The sequence below is a fragment of the Cydia pomonella genome, chromosome 1 (genome assembly GCF_033807575.1).
Source record: "Cydia pomonella isolate Wapato2018A chromosome 1, ilCydPomo1, whole genome shotgun sequence".
Classification (NCBI taxonomy): Eukaryota; Metazoa; Arthropoda; class Insecta; order Lepidoptera; family Tortricidae; genus Cydia; species Cydia pomonella.
The window spans coordinates 30664723-30680557 of record NC_084703.1 but is presented as its reverse complement, the minus strand read 5'-3'; the positions used below and the strand labels follow the sequence as shown (position 1 = coordinate 30680557).

The 15835-nt window shown below is 35.0% G+C and overlaps 1 protein-coding gene across 5 annotated transcripts in view; it reads left to right on the top strand.

Annotated features, from left to right (window-relative positions):
- LOC133528258 (maternal protein pumilio) overlaps window positions 1-15835 on the top strand; it is a 476367-nt gene that overhangs the window by 40522 nt on the left and 420010 nt on the right. For all 5 annotated transcript variants that reach the window (XM_061865583.1, XM_061865566.1, XM_061865575.1 and 2 more), the window contains one exon: window positions 14873-15005. In XM_061865583.1, coding sequence (XP_061721567.1) covers window positions 14873-15005 — 133 coding nt within the window. The remainder of the gene's footprint in view (window positions 1-14872; window positions 15006-15835) is intronic.

The window sequence follows — 15835 nt, the reverse complement described above, 5'->3', positions numbered from 1 at the left end:
TATTCAAACAAAACAGCAAAGTTGGTTTGTGTTTCGAGCTCTAAGTTCTAACCTCGAGTCCTGAGCAAGCGAGCGAGCAAGTTGTTAAATACATAAACAAATGCCTTTATCAAATTCGAGCCCGGGCCCTTCTCCACAGTAGGCAGGTTCAATATCGACTAGGCTAAAGAAAAACAATTTCATCATAATCAATTTTAGTCATAATTATTGACAAATCAAATAGTAGACAAATAATCTGGTCAACAGTGGTTTTCGTGCCTTTGATATAAGATTGATTTCCGATGTATTTATGCTCACAATTTATGAAACTATCAATGATTTTGGAAGATTTGCTCTACTTTTTTTAAGTCTTTATTTTCATTTTACATAAAAAAATCAAAATATATGATATAAAATACGCTAAAATCATAAAAAAACTAGAGCACATTCAATACTATTATGAATATATTCGTAAACTGTGCACTATATGTTTTTTGTAGAGCTGATAATCTTAGTAAATTTCGAGGTTTGCTACTATGACACTTCATAATTGCAAAAGGAATAAGTAACACCTATTAGTTATATATAATATGTATAATAGCAATTAGAAGGTTTGAAAGCAATTTTCATCGTATCGTCTAATTCATATACTTACTTAATTAAGACCTGGTAACAAACAGACGAAGCTTTTTCTCTTACGTCAAATATTTCTTCAATATCATAGATGTTACAGAGATTTAAGAAATATCATACTTAGTACTACCATCCGTGTGGTGTCGGGTTAAGAATTTCACCAATATGCTCTACAATCTTTATGACCACTGATAATAATGTTCATGAATAATATGTAAAACAATTTCCGAGTTTCGATATTGGAGGCAAGTGGGAGTTAAAAGGATCCCGCCCGATTCGGTGTATTCCCATCTGTGCTCGCCCACGTGACCACCGCCATACAAGAGGCGGGAACAGATGGGAATAAGACGTATGTAGCGCCTATTCCCATCTGTGCCCGGCGGGGACAGATGGGAATAAACCCCTGATTCCAACACCTAGAGTTCGAGAATACCGGTGTGATAAAAATCCGGAATCCCAGTGTCTAGGGGTCACAAAACCGCTATTATTTTTGAAAACCGGTTTTTCGGTTTTTGTACATTACAAAACCGGGTTTTCCGGTTTTTCGGTGATTTTTCGGTTTTACATGTAAAAAGTGGTAAAAAAACTGCATTTTATGAATTTAAACTTTAATATTCAGTCATTTAACAATGGATATAAAACCTTTTTATATGATTATATCTTATAATTATTAGGAACAAAAATTAAAAACAAAATAACCAAAATAATAACCTCCATGCACTTCTGGAACGCAAAATTAACTACAAATAGTTATCATTATAACACAAAACACAAAACATCGTATATTCCTTTTACGAAAGTAAATACTTATTATACACCGTGTTTTTTTTGATTTGCGTTAATTTCAAGGGTGCATTCCTGAGCTTAAATTAAGTAACTTTCTCAAAGACACCGATATTCCAACTAACTCCATTTCGGAGATAATCAATATTTTATTTTTATCTTATAAAGTTCTTACGAGTGTGTACACTTACCGTAGGGCCCGTTCACATATTGATTAGTGTTTAGTACGGGTTAATACATTTTCTACTAAACGTAAGTACTATCTCGGACGATCGATGTTCGAAATGACATTGACATGTCACAGTTTTCAATTGTTTGATTGAGATAAATGTAATGCCCGTGCAACAACAACGCTATATGCAACATTTAATTACTTTTTATAACAAAAAAAAATGTTAAAAAAATATAAAAAAAAATTTTTTTTGGATAATTAACAATGTCACGTAGTTTCCTTAAACGTACTTAACAATACCCCGAAGTTAACGAAATTCAATAAAAACACGGTGTATACACTTAACATTTGAGATCAATATTAATTTCTTTCATAGGTTAAGTTACTAAATTGGAGATCAGTGAAAAAAATAATGTAATTATAATCCCTCTTCTCGCCTTCTTTTAGCCAGGCAATTAAGAATAAATCATTATAATGACCCACATATAGAGATATTCGTTGCAGGGATAAGTTCACATTTGTTTGGTTCTGCCAACGATTGCTCGTGCAAGCCTGCAACGATAACATTTTTGCTGCGAATATTTCTTTTCTGGAGCTCGTTTATAATGTCTTCACTTGGAAACATAGGCTGAGCCTTCTGTTGGCTTGTTGATGGTACACTTTTGAGTGTATTTACTTCGGATTCAATTTCTGCAATCTTCTTACTTGCATTTCCCGTGGTTTCCTTTAAAAGTGCAATATCTGATTTAATGGTCTGGTTGTCGGTTGACAGTTTGTTCGTTAAAGAGGTAAACTCCTGTATTTGGTTTTCATTTCGGATATGTCTTCTCGCATGGATTGAAGAGTGCTTTCTTGCGTGATTTTTATACTTTCTAACATTTGTCTCATCTCAATCCGGAATTGCTGCAGCTCGCTTGCATGTTCACAGTCACAGTCAGGTCTGGTTTTTCTCTTTCTTTGTTATTTTTGTTGATCAGCGTCAGTTAGTGCCGTTAGGTCCGTTAGTGAAGAACTCGGACCCACTGGATACGTCCGCTGTGGCGAGTGTTGAACGCCGGCCATTGTAAGCGCTTATCAGTTACTGTGCGGCGACCAGTTCCACAACGATTATGGTTTGAATTAGTCGTAAGCAGATGACTGCGTAGCGCAGAAATGTGGAACCTATACTCTTGGGTTAGAACTTTGTTTGATATTCTCATATTCTCTGTTCGACTGTATGTCATACAATACAAGAGAGTTAAGTAGCGATTGCAATACAAAGAACTATAATAGTATTTTATACAATCGTGATACAATAGAGAGCTTTTCAGTCGAGTACCGTGTTTTGGCAACGAAGCTTGATTATATCACTATTGTATACAATACTTTATCTACGAGTCAATAAAAATAATACTTTAAACTAATAAAATCAAGGTAAACAAGCCAAAAGATATTTAAGATACGCGAACAGCCGCGATACCTTAATTTCATACTCATACGCGCCCCGGCCGCCGGGACCCGGCGGGGTGGTCAAAGACACCTTCTTGTAACTCATGAGGCCCTGTTACTTGCTCCTTGCTAAATTCAATTTTTAGACTGTTTTTTCTCGATTTTGGCCATATGGAGACTATAGCCTATGGAGACTATAAAGCAATGGTAAGCGGTTTTCTTAGTCTATGGATGTTGCTATATTAAGGGTGTCACATGCGCGTTTATAATTTATGAAGCAATAAATAATGAATATGAGCTATCGTTTTGTTTCTTCCTCTTGACCGCGGCGAGCTGTCCATTTCATTATAGTTGACTAAACTTTTTCGAAATGAATATTATAGTTGAGTTGGAATCCATACATGAAAAGTACCCATTTACAGTTTGGTATACGAAATCTTAATTCAACCATTACAGTCGACGAGTAGAAAATAGTACATTATGATACAAGTGTGCTAAGTTGGTCATTACACACGAGGCGATATTGTGCGCGCGAGCTGTAAGCGAGCGCGCAATAAGAAAGCCGATGTGGGTAATAACCAATGCACACGCGTTTCATACAACGTTTTTCAACACACTTGCGAGGAAAAAATAAAACTTATAAATCAGTTTTTTTTTGTCAAAACAGTAAAGGTACCTACAATTTTCAAAATGGTGGCTTACAGTTTTAACATCGAATAATTGCACCAAAGCGTGCTGGGCTTGTAGGCACTTATTCGCCAGTTCATTGGAATAAGCTACTAACACGTTTTCCAAGAAAGACTGGGCGTTTTTGCTGATTTTCGATTGAATAAAAATTACATATGCCGCCAATTATTTTTCACCCGATTTTGATGGTAAAAAGCTATCGTTCTCGGCTCTTGCCTCTATTAGTATTACTGGCAGCGTCAATTTTATGTGTTCTTCATTTTCAATGCTTGAAAATGACATGTTCGTCAATATACAAAATAGAAACATGCAAAACCTAGAAGAATTCAAATTTTATGACAAATACGGAAAATGGTGTGCGCGTTAAGTTTTTTTTTACGCACGATTCCAATGCGCGCGCAAGGCAAAGGCGCGAACGAAATCGACAAACAGCCAATTTAAAAAATGTAAAAAAAGCTAATATTTTTGTATTTCTATTCGACGGGTGGAGATCAAATCGATAAAATGTTATGTTTATTCTTTAATGTAATTTACGAGATATTTTAATCTATAAATTATGTTTGGTGTGATAAAACCACTTTGAACTAACATTTGAAACCTAATAGTTGGTTTAAAAAAAAAAGTATCAATCAGTTACCTTCTTAACTCAGTCGGATAATATAATGAAAAACCCCAAGTGTTATAATATACTGAAAAAGCACGCGTCTTTAATATCTAGGATTATGAGCCAAGAATCGGTGGAATAAAAACGTCGTTTTGAGCAAGTGTGTTGAAAAAGACTTCCTACTCCTCTACTGTTATCTGTCATTTATGCATTCATTAACACGAATATAAGAACATACATAAAAGGTTTCAAGAATAGTCTATATTGTCTATTCCTCATAACAGCACTTGTGCTCTTAATCGCTATAACTTTACTGCGATTAATGGCTACCAACCTAACAAAATCAAAACGAATACAGTTTTAAACTAAGTGCAATGCTGCCAACTTACAAAATATTCATTTGGTTGCATAGTACAAAGAATTACTTCATAAGTCAGAAACACGCATGTGACACCCGTAATATAGCAACACCCATAGACTACGAAGACTGCTTAGCGTTGCTTGTTAGTCTCCGTAGGCTACGGTGGCCAAAATCGAGAAAAAACTGTCGAAAAATTTTATTTAGAAAGTACCAGGAGGCCTACCGCGAAAATCGAAGTATGTAAATTGCGGGCATTTTTCTCAGTCACTCTAATTACGTCTTTGTGAGAGTAAAAGACAAAGATCCCCGCAATTTGCGAATTTCGATTTTCCCGGTAGGCCCTCTGGGCCTCATGAGTTACGAGAAGGTGTCGCTGACCGGCCGGCCGCGGCCCGGGGCGGGCCGGGCTCGTAACAAATTTATTTTTGTTGACTCGTAGGAAAAGTATTGTATGCAACGTTGTATAAGTAGGTCAAAAAATGCTCGTGGCGTATTCCTTTACATTCCTACGCCTTCGGCTCCGGCTCACATTGTAACTCACGCCACTCGTCTTTTTTGACCCTTCTTATACAACTATTGCATAAAATACTATTTTATATCGTGTTTAGAACCTTACGGTCAAACTGCAGCTATTTATTACTCATATAGATGTTAAGGTTGTATAATTTACTTTGAGCTATAACACTAGCTGCTTAACATCATTATAGCGGCCAAACAGCTACTGTGGACCTTAAAGCTTTAGGTTAGCCTCATAATCACTTGTGTATGTCACCATAGCCTGTAGGTTAAGACTGTGTGTATATTAGAAAAATGTTTTTTTTTTTTTTTTTTAATTGTTGTTCTTGAATAACTCGTCCTTTTTGATTTTACAGTAAAACCGTAAGGACAAAAATTGTAGGAAATTTGATTCTCTACAAGTTTGGTCCTCACAATTTTTCTTCTAGGATCGATATTTTGGAAATTAAACCTGAAAAACGCGACAAATTCAATATATTATCATTATATATGTGGAACATAGGAGATAATGATAATATTTTGAATTTATCGCGTTTTACAGGTTTAATTTCCAAAATATCAATTTTGGGGGAATAAAGGCGGGAACTAAAATTGTTCAGAATTTAATTCTCTACAACTTTGTTTCTCTTCATTCATGCCGTAAAACGTGCAACATAGGAGATAATGATAATATTTTGAATTTGTCGCGTTTTTCAGGTTTTATTTCAAAAATATCGATCCTAGAAGAAAAATTGTGAGGACCAAACTTGTATAAAATCAAATTTCCTACAATTTTTGTTCTCACGGTTTTACTGTAAAAGCGAAAATGGCCGAGTTATTCAAGAAAAACTGTTTTTCGAATATACACAGGAGCCTGATTCAGTCTACTTTTTGAATTTACACTCCCAGTGACCCCCCGAGGGACCTACGAAAAAAAAAATCCAAAAACTGATTATTCACGGGTAGGGTCGGTTTTTTGGATATAATCTTATTTAAATACTATAATTGGTTGTGTAATATTATATACCAAACCCACTTATGTTTTGGGATTTATTTTATTTTGATTTATTTTGATTATTGTTATTGTACTTCCGTTTCGTGCACATACGTACTGAAAAAATTATATTAAAAAGTGCTACGAATTGATTTTATTATTAACTTTTTTTTTCAGTTAAATCGTCGAATGTCGGTTGTTAAAACATTTTTAGTGCAATATTCGTGATTTTTCTTCTATTTTATAAATTCTCGGTCTCGGCCGAGAATACCATTGAATCTCGAAGACGAAGAAAAACGTTTTCGGTCGGAGAATAGAATAGTCGAAATAAAATAGTTTTAATATCATAAATATCTGGGAGACCGAACTTTGCTCGGAAAATAAATAACTACTCAAAAATGCACGTTTTCTCAGAGATAAGACCTAGATTGATTTTTCGCCCCCGAAAACCCCCATATAGCAAATTTCATCTAAATCGTTAGAACTGTTTCCGAGATCCCCAAAATATATACTTAAATAGAATCGTTTTTTCCCCGAAGGGTAAAAAACGTATATTTAGGTTCCTGCCGAAGCTTGAACCACCAATGAGATATCACCCTTGTAACTCAGCCCTAATTGAACAAATTTCTCAACTATCAGCGCCATCTATCGTGCAACTCAAGCTTTCTCCTCAGTACCTTAAGCCGGCAAGGCCCTTAGGAACCTAAATATCCTTTGTATCCTTCGGGAGAAAAACGGTTCTATTTAGGTATTTAGAGACGTGTTTAAACCTCTGCCGGCGCTGGCTCGGGCGTACTGTGACTGATAATCTAAAAGCAAAAACCACAATAAAACACATGGGCATGAAAAATGTTCAGTGTTGGTATAGTAAAGGATTGTTTGCATCAAACCTTAATAACTAGCATTTCCTCATTTATAATAATCGATAGATGAGACAATTGTTGGCCCTGACTGGCAACATAAAGCATAGTTCATATAGAATTGGCACATAATTAGCAATGTTTAAAAAATAATAATTCCATGGCGGGAAAAAAATTGACAATTACAGTTCAATCACCAACCTTCAAAGTATTAATTGTCAAAATATTTTTTTCCTAGCTTTTTGCATTTTAAAGTTTTCGACCATGAAAATTGAGAACAGGAGATTGATTGTGCACAAATACTTCGAAAATTCTTATCGATCCCGGACAAAGACAGCTAAGTCGCTTAAGATGTTAAAAGCTAGTATTTGTGGGGTCATAAAACGTTACAAGGAGACTCTATCAGCTGACAGGAAAACACAAACTAATCGGAGGTCTGGTACAAATAACAAGATTTTGGGAAAAAAGACCTAAGGTCACTCAAACAAAATTCAGGACGGTCTAATTACGATTTATCCCAAAAAATCAAAGAAACTTCTAGAAAGATAAAGATGATTCACCTCAGAGGTGGCTATAAGAGCTATCGAGCAATAAAACAGCCAAATCGGACTGTTAAACAGATCCGACAAGCTAAAACACTAGCTCGACTATTGTACGACCCAGTATTGACAGAATTCGAAGGTTGCTTGTAGTTGGACGACAAGACGTATGTAAAACTCGATTTTAATCAACTACTCGGTTCGAAGTTTTATATGGCCAATAATAGAGGTCATTTACCCGAAAAATATAAGTTCGTGAAACTTGACAAGTTCGCAAAAAACATATGATATGGCAAGGAATTTATAATTGCGGCTGTAAGACGAAAAGTTTTATAACATAGTCAACAATGAAGTCGGACCTTTATATTAAAGAGTGCTTAGAGAACTGAGTATTGGCATTTATTAGATCCCATAACGGTCCTGTGAAATGTTGGCCAGATTTAGCCAGCTGCCACTACTCAAAAAAAGTTTTGGCATGGTATGCTAATAATCAGGCCAAATACATACCCCGCGAGATGAATCCTTCAATATCATGAAATCATGAAATAAAATTAAATAAGACTAGTCAAATTGTCCAGGGTATCAATTCATTGCGATCTACAAGAAATCAACACGCCAAAAATGTCGACAAAAGTGTTGTGCAGAAAAGGACGGGGGTCCATTATGAAAACAGTTCGTAATTATTAACATAACAGAGATTTATTTATTTATTTATACATATTTGAAAGCTAAATACATTACTATTTAAAATTCACCATTCATAACTTTTTATTTTATTAACTTAAAAAAATAACAATCTTCTAGTGCGTACCAATTCTATATGAACTATGCTTTAACCTGAGTTAACCATTACGACTGTTTATAATATGAAACTGTTTGGCTATTATTGAATTTACCAAAAATGATTATTGACGATAAATTACTATCTGAAGATAGAAAACCACTATGATGAAGATTAAAATTTTTTCATCGAATTTCATAGCTACTACCATATTCTATAAAAAATTCAAAAACCCTAAAGGTCTTTTCTTTCACTGCAAGAAAAGAACTTTTTACGAAGGTCAAAACTATTTGTACTCGATACGAACTTTCAACCCCCATAGTAGATGAATTTTCAAACACGTTTAATCACTTTTCTTGTATTCTTATATTATGCGTTTTTAAAGTCTCAAGTCATTTATACTGGATACATATTTCCGACCCCTTTTTTAAGGTCCGACCGAGAACGCTTTTTTTGTCTCGGCCGAGACCGAGACCGAGACCGAGATTCAATGGGATTCTCGGCCGAGACCGAGACCGAGACCGAGAATTTATAAAATAGAAAAAAAGACGAATTTTGCACTAAAAATGTTTTTATAATCGAAATTCGACGATTTATCAGAAAAAAGTTATCATAATCAATTCATAGCGCTATTAAATAGTATTTTTAGGGTTCCGTAGCCATAATGGCAAAAATCGAACCCTTTTAGTTTCGTCATGTCCTTATGTCTATCGGTCTGTGCGTATGTCACAGCCATTTTACTCAAAAACTATACAGTATATTTTATAACCAAAGTTGGAACGTAGGTGTAGATGTATTATGTAAGTCGTTTCGTTTCGAAAAAAAAATTAAAATATATACTCCGTATAAATGTAACAAAAAGTTAAAAAAAATAATCATGTGGCTCATCGTTAGGTAGGTCTTTATAAATACAGAAAGGTTGCTAAAAATTTTTTTTTGACTAAGTATATACTTTTGACAATAATCGCTTCAAAAAAAAAAGGTGCGATCCTCTCTAACTTTTTAACCGGGAGAGCAAAACCATTTAAAAAAAATCTAAATAATAAAGCTTAATAAGCAAATAATTTTTCAGGAAAATTATATTGAATATGGTCGGTTAAGCCATTTAAGAGTTATAAAAAAACTGATCTTATTAAAGCGACGAAAGTGCCACTAACATACGCTCTTTTGCTTGTACGGCTTTTTTGTATTGTATGAAGGTACGGAACCTTCCATTATGCGTGGTCCAACACGTACCTGGCCGGTTTTTTCAGTACAGATGTGCACAAAAGGAGATAAAATAACAATAATCAAAATAAAGAGTTCTATATTGTAACCCAAAATATCCACCACAGGTGTCGTTTTGTACTTACCTACTGCTTTGCTTTTTCCCGTTAACACAAATATATTTAAAATTCCAGTACAGTATATAAAATATCCAGTGTCATCTTCCACTCACAACAAGTTAATCTAAGTTACATCCCGATAACAATATATACTCATTTATTCATCAATAACAACAACCACAAAACGAAAAAAAACCAAATGAACAAGTCATTACTTGCAACCGCGCCTATCCGATCCCAACACTTAGTATTTGATAAGTAATTGGCTAAAAATGTGGCTACGAAACCAATTGAAATCACAAAAAACGTCACACCAACCGGGCAATGCAACCAACGAGTGGCTTAGACCGCCGCCGCGGCGCTCGTGCGCGGAAAATTCAAATTTACCAATGATTGCCTATTCTCGGTCTCGGCAAGAATCTCGGCCCATTTTGGCCGAGAGCCGAGACCGAGATCTCGGCTCGATTTATGGCCGAGAATGCCGAGACCGAGACCGAGACCGAGATCTCGGTCGGACCTTACCCTTTTTACTTTTCTTGCATTGTAATAACTTGCCTAGATACAAAGTTTCCTCTCCCATAAAAACATTCGATCACGATACAAACTTTCAACCCCTTTGTACCACCTTAGGTGATGAATTTTCAAAAACGCTGAAATTACTTTTCTTCTATTATATTAAATTACCCTTTTATGAAGTTTCAAGTTCGTAGCTTAAAATTAAACTTGTACCACATACAAACTGCCGTCCCCTTTTTAACCCTCTTAGGGGTCGAATTTTTCAAAATTGCTTCTTATATCTCGCAAACATTATAAACGTAACCTGATGTGCAAAATTCAACTTTCTAGCTTTTGTAGTTTCGGTTAACTATCTCATAATCACGATTATACTCATAGGGAAATTTATGAGGGGTCTGGGGGATGGTTGGGCCCCTCCAATTAGTCTTAGTACCTTCCTCCTCCTCCTCTTAGTACCTCCAATTAGTACCTTTTTTGTACCTTCACATTCAATGATAATATGAGCCATTTTATTTGTGGCATCCAAGTTTTACTTCTGTCTGCGAGATGGACGGAAAAAATTAGATTAAATAGGAACGATGCAATATGGAAACCGACTAAACATAGTCGAATATGCTCTCGCCATTTTGATGAGCAAGTAAAGTAAATTGTATTTGTGGAACACAGGTGTTACAGTTAAGGTCTGTAAAAACGAAACGCAACTGTCATTGTCGCACTTAAATGGAAGACTGATAGAGAGACACAAAGCGTTTCGTTGTCGAAGCAATAGCGATTGCAACCTTGGCTAGGCCGGCAGGTACAATTACTAGTACTGACGATAAATAGTTATTTGTTTTACAAGAGGGAAAGTTGTTGTTTAACCGCTCGTGCTAATTAGCAATATTATCGAGCTAGATAAAGATCCCAAAATTTCTAAAAATGGAATCTTGAGCGTTGCGAGGGTTTCAAGTTACGAGAGTTAAACAAATTTTGCCCCAAGTGAAACACAACTTTTCACCACACCAACCCGAAGAAAATATTAAATGTAAGATATCAAATAAAATCAAACCAAATCGAATCCAAATGATCGTCATTAAATATTTATCATCATTAAAAAAAATAAACGTTTTTTATTTAAACATTATTTCACAAAGTACAGAAATGCGAAGTCCTTAAAAGAAACCTTGAAAGCTTTTGCTATAAATTTAATATCTACATACACACTCCCAAATGATTGATAGCCAAGTATAAGGATGTGGTTAAAATCCATCTACTTTAAGGGGAATAAATGAACTCTGGCAACCCATTTTTGTATATATGTGTGTGTCGCTGAGCGTAAGACACGAGCGTCGCACGCACACATCGATCGTGTTTCGGCTTCACTTTTGGCAGGTTAGCCTTATGAGGACTAACTGTCTATGTGTGATAGGTCAGTGTTTAGACCAAACAAAATTAAATGGTCATTAGAAAAATTTAAACCATTTAAATCAGCGGGAGAAGATGGAGTGTTTCCGGCTCTTTTACAGCAAGGACAGGACAGGACCTCCTCCTCCCGCATCTGGCCAGAATATTCCGAGCAAGTTTCGCGTGGGGAATTTTATACCAGATAATTGACTCTGGTCAAGGTACGATTTATACTAAAAGCAGGGAAAAAGGACTACTCGCAGCCTAAATCCTTCAAACCTATCAGTCTAACATCGTTCCTACTAAAAACGATGGAAAGCATAGTCGATCAGCACATTAGAGCCAAATACCTGGTGGAAAAACCACTAAGCGAAAACCAACATGCTTACCAAAAGGAAAAATCTACGGAAACTGCCCTACTTAGGGTTGCTAACTATTTTTTGGTGGAATATAGTATTTTCCAGAATAAGACATTAAAAATATAGTACTTTTAGATAAAATGCTTAACATAAGTGTAATATACGTTTAACCATACTTACTAGCACTCTGTCAAGATTAGTTATGGTAACGATTTTAGAGCAAAAATGTAAAATTGATAGATTTAGTCTTTGAAATTTTACTCCTTTTGTTACGTAATATTTAAATAACAAGTATTGGTTTCTATTAGCACGTCTTCTCATCTTGTCTTTTAATAATGAGGTCGCAAGCGTGCGTCCCCGGTAATATGTGACGAGAAGGACAGTTTTTAAAAATTCATCAAAAAACTATGGTAGTAAATTATACGAAATGATGTATAAGAACAGTTTTAGCCAATGTTGTAGATTGTTAACGTATCAAAATTACGTTGAAATTAAGTCAATTTTCAGAGAAATTGTCACTTCGTTTTGAAAATTGGTTACATCTAATTTTCATTCAAATAACTAAATTCAAATGTATAATAACAGAAATTTAGTTTATTAAAGTTGAAGTACAGGGTATGTGTACTACAAATTACCATTTATTACCAATTTTAGCAGTCCAAACTTTACGAAATTTACAAATAAGATCAACAAAATCAGTGCTTTACGCGCGTTTACCTAAACGTCCATCAGAAAAACAATCATTACTAATTAAATGAGTCTATTAAAAAAAAAAAAAAAGATAACAAGACGCGCTAATAATAGAAACCAGTACTTGTTATTTCTAATAGTTAACAGAAGTTGTACAATTTCATTGACTAAATCTATGAATTTGACATTGTTGCGACTAAAATCAATAACGGCCTCTTAACTATTCCTTTTGTGTAGACCACTCTCTGTTGTCAAAATCATCCTATTCCTAGACTCCAGCTATCATGCCATCAGTTAGTCATATATGTAAAACTGCTCACTCGTCATCTCATACGCCCAGTAATAATAAAGAGTAAAAAAAAACTTTTTAATAACAATATTTATTTAAAGTTTAAATTTATATTTTTTATTGACCTTTGTGCACTTTTTAGTAATGTCTAATTTTTAATAAAATGAGACAACGATTCAGTACATTCATACTGAATATTTATGACAATTTAATAGCTCACTTTTTATTAAATTTATGTCTGCCCTGTTGCATTCCTCACGCCATTTTGTTTTCATACTTGAAATAATTTTATTTGATTAGAATTAAATTCATAATCGATCTTGAACAAATTAGAAGGATGTCGGAAATATGGTATTTTAGCGTATTTTTTCAACAGTATATAGTACAGAGTGCCAAAATATAGTACAATACTATATAATATAGTACGGTTGGGAACCCTAGCCCTACTCGGACCTGGTTGACAAGGTGCAGAAAACCCTAGAGGACAAGCAAACCGCTCTATGTGCGTTCCTTGATGTAGAGAGTGGTTTCGACAATACGCCCACAGAGACCATACTCAATGATATGAAATCAAAGGGAGTTGACGAAACCACCACCAGATGGGTACATAACATGCTCTCGAACAGAGTAGCCACTCTGACCCTCAATACTATAGAGCATGAATTTTATACCACAAAAGGGTGCCCACAAGGAGGCGTTCTTTCCCCTCTATTATGGACCTTAGCAGTGTACCAACTTCTTGCGATTATGTCAGGCCAAGACTATGACACACAAGGATATGCCGTCGATCTTGTAGGCATTATCAAAGGCCCTTGCCTCCACACGATATCTAACCTAATGCAAGGAGCTCTAAACACAATATTCAAATGGTGTAGAGAAAATGACTTTTCCATTAATCCGAGCAAGACTGTGATAGTACCATTTACAAGGAAACGAAAGCTCGAAAAACTTACATCAAACATCAAACATTTATTCAGCAAATAGGCCACAAAGGCATTTTTACATGTCCATTTTTACAAACAATAAAAATTACAAAAAAACAATTACAAATATGGAATCGATGAAATAATAAATCTGAAATTAACTAGCTATCTACGATTTAGTAACTCTATTCTCATATTAATGCCAATAACCAATTTACTTAATGACTTAAACATGTAAAAAATCCCGTTCCAATTTTTAAATTAGTCCTGTTCAAATAAATATGTATTTAGAGGTATATAAGTCAACCATTGTGAAGTACACTTACTAAGTATTGATTCTCTAGGTAACCTAAAATCAGGCTGCAGTCAAAAAACTATTAAAGATAATGTTATCCTGATAATTTACCCGCCGTCTCCATGCTCGTTTTAGTTGGTCATTGTCTGCTTAGCTTCCTGTAATCTATAGTTTTTGCGAAAATCGCCAGGAAAGAAGAGAATTTTTTTGTATGAAAACTTGCAACTTTATATGCATTTTTATCGTAACTACTGCTCGTAAAATGAACTCAAATTCCGGCTATCGGCTCAACTTTTTACAAGCTTTCTAAGGGTACCCCACACGATTCTTACAAATAATAAATAAATTCAGCTTACCCCTCTCAACCCCCTAAATTTCCCCCTTAAATAATTTATTTTTGCCGTCTCCGTCAAACGGTCTCTAAGAAAACCGCATTTAACCAATTTGCAAGTCCGAAGTGATTCCATAAGTGTTCCGTGAAAAAAGTTTTGTACGGAACACTAAAAATTATGTATTATTTACGCGTCTAATAATGTCCAATGGTGACAGCTACTCCATATAAAACAAATTGAAATATATGAATAGTTGACGTTTGACAGTTCAGTGACCGCAAAACATTAGCGCGGTACAGAGCCATGACTTGTGATGGGGGACAAATAGCAGCCGATAAAAATGACATATGAATCATAATAATCATTATATGCTCACCTCAGCATTTTTGACTTTAGTGGCTTTCTGGAACATTATAGATTTTCAGGTTCGGTTTGTGTTTACAGATTGCACCTGCTGCAAAAAAGCTATGGGACAAGGGGCCAGGTGCTGGTGGAGACAGCAAGGGTCCTCCACATCTTCCTCCATTGCAACTAAATCCTGAGCAAATGTGGCGCGATCCGACGTGGTCAGCTCAAGGTCTGTAATATTTGTCTACGTAATTATTGATATTATATTCACTTTGTTTTAGATCAATATTAGGTAGGGTAGTATAATAATAATCAAAGAACAGTTAGAACTAGACTCTGGCAAGCCTACTTTATCAGTAGAAATAGGCGTGAAAATAACGATTTGTATAGGAGATCGATCCTTGGCGTCTATAATTTCAAAAAATTTGCCCTTTGTACTAGCAAACCTGAATTCACAGGATCTCACAAGGAAGGGTACCCAACTGTCCGACTCCGATTTGATTCATTTTGATATATGTTATAGAGTTGTCTAAAATAACGGACACGTATTTTTTTTAGCTGCCCAAATTCAACCTGTTAGGAGAAAATGGCCTTCAAAGTACTAAAAAGTTACTAAATCTTCTAACTCCTATAGAAAGTGATGCTCAAGAAACTTGCTAGTTAATTGGCTGGTTTGAGTATATGTTTGAAAGCAGCAAAAAATAATGAGCACGTGTTTTGTTATATCTGCTTTAACTCAAGTTTTACTACTTCTACGACCAAGCACTTACTTTTAAATAAAACTGTAAATTTAACACATATTTTTCATGTCATCTATCGCGATTTTAAAGGCAGCTAATTTTTAGTGACTTCTTGGGTCATCACTGATATTTCTTCAGGCGTAGACACTAAGTTTTCTTCATTTCATCCATTTTAACTTGAAAGACACTGTTTTTAACACAAAAGTTAAGTTTTTATTCGACACGTTACGGGTGGGAAAATGAATAATGAAATTAATAAAATCTTGTCTTCACTTATTTGTCAGAGATGACATTTAAAATAAGGCTGGCAACAATGTAT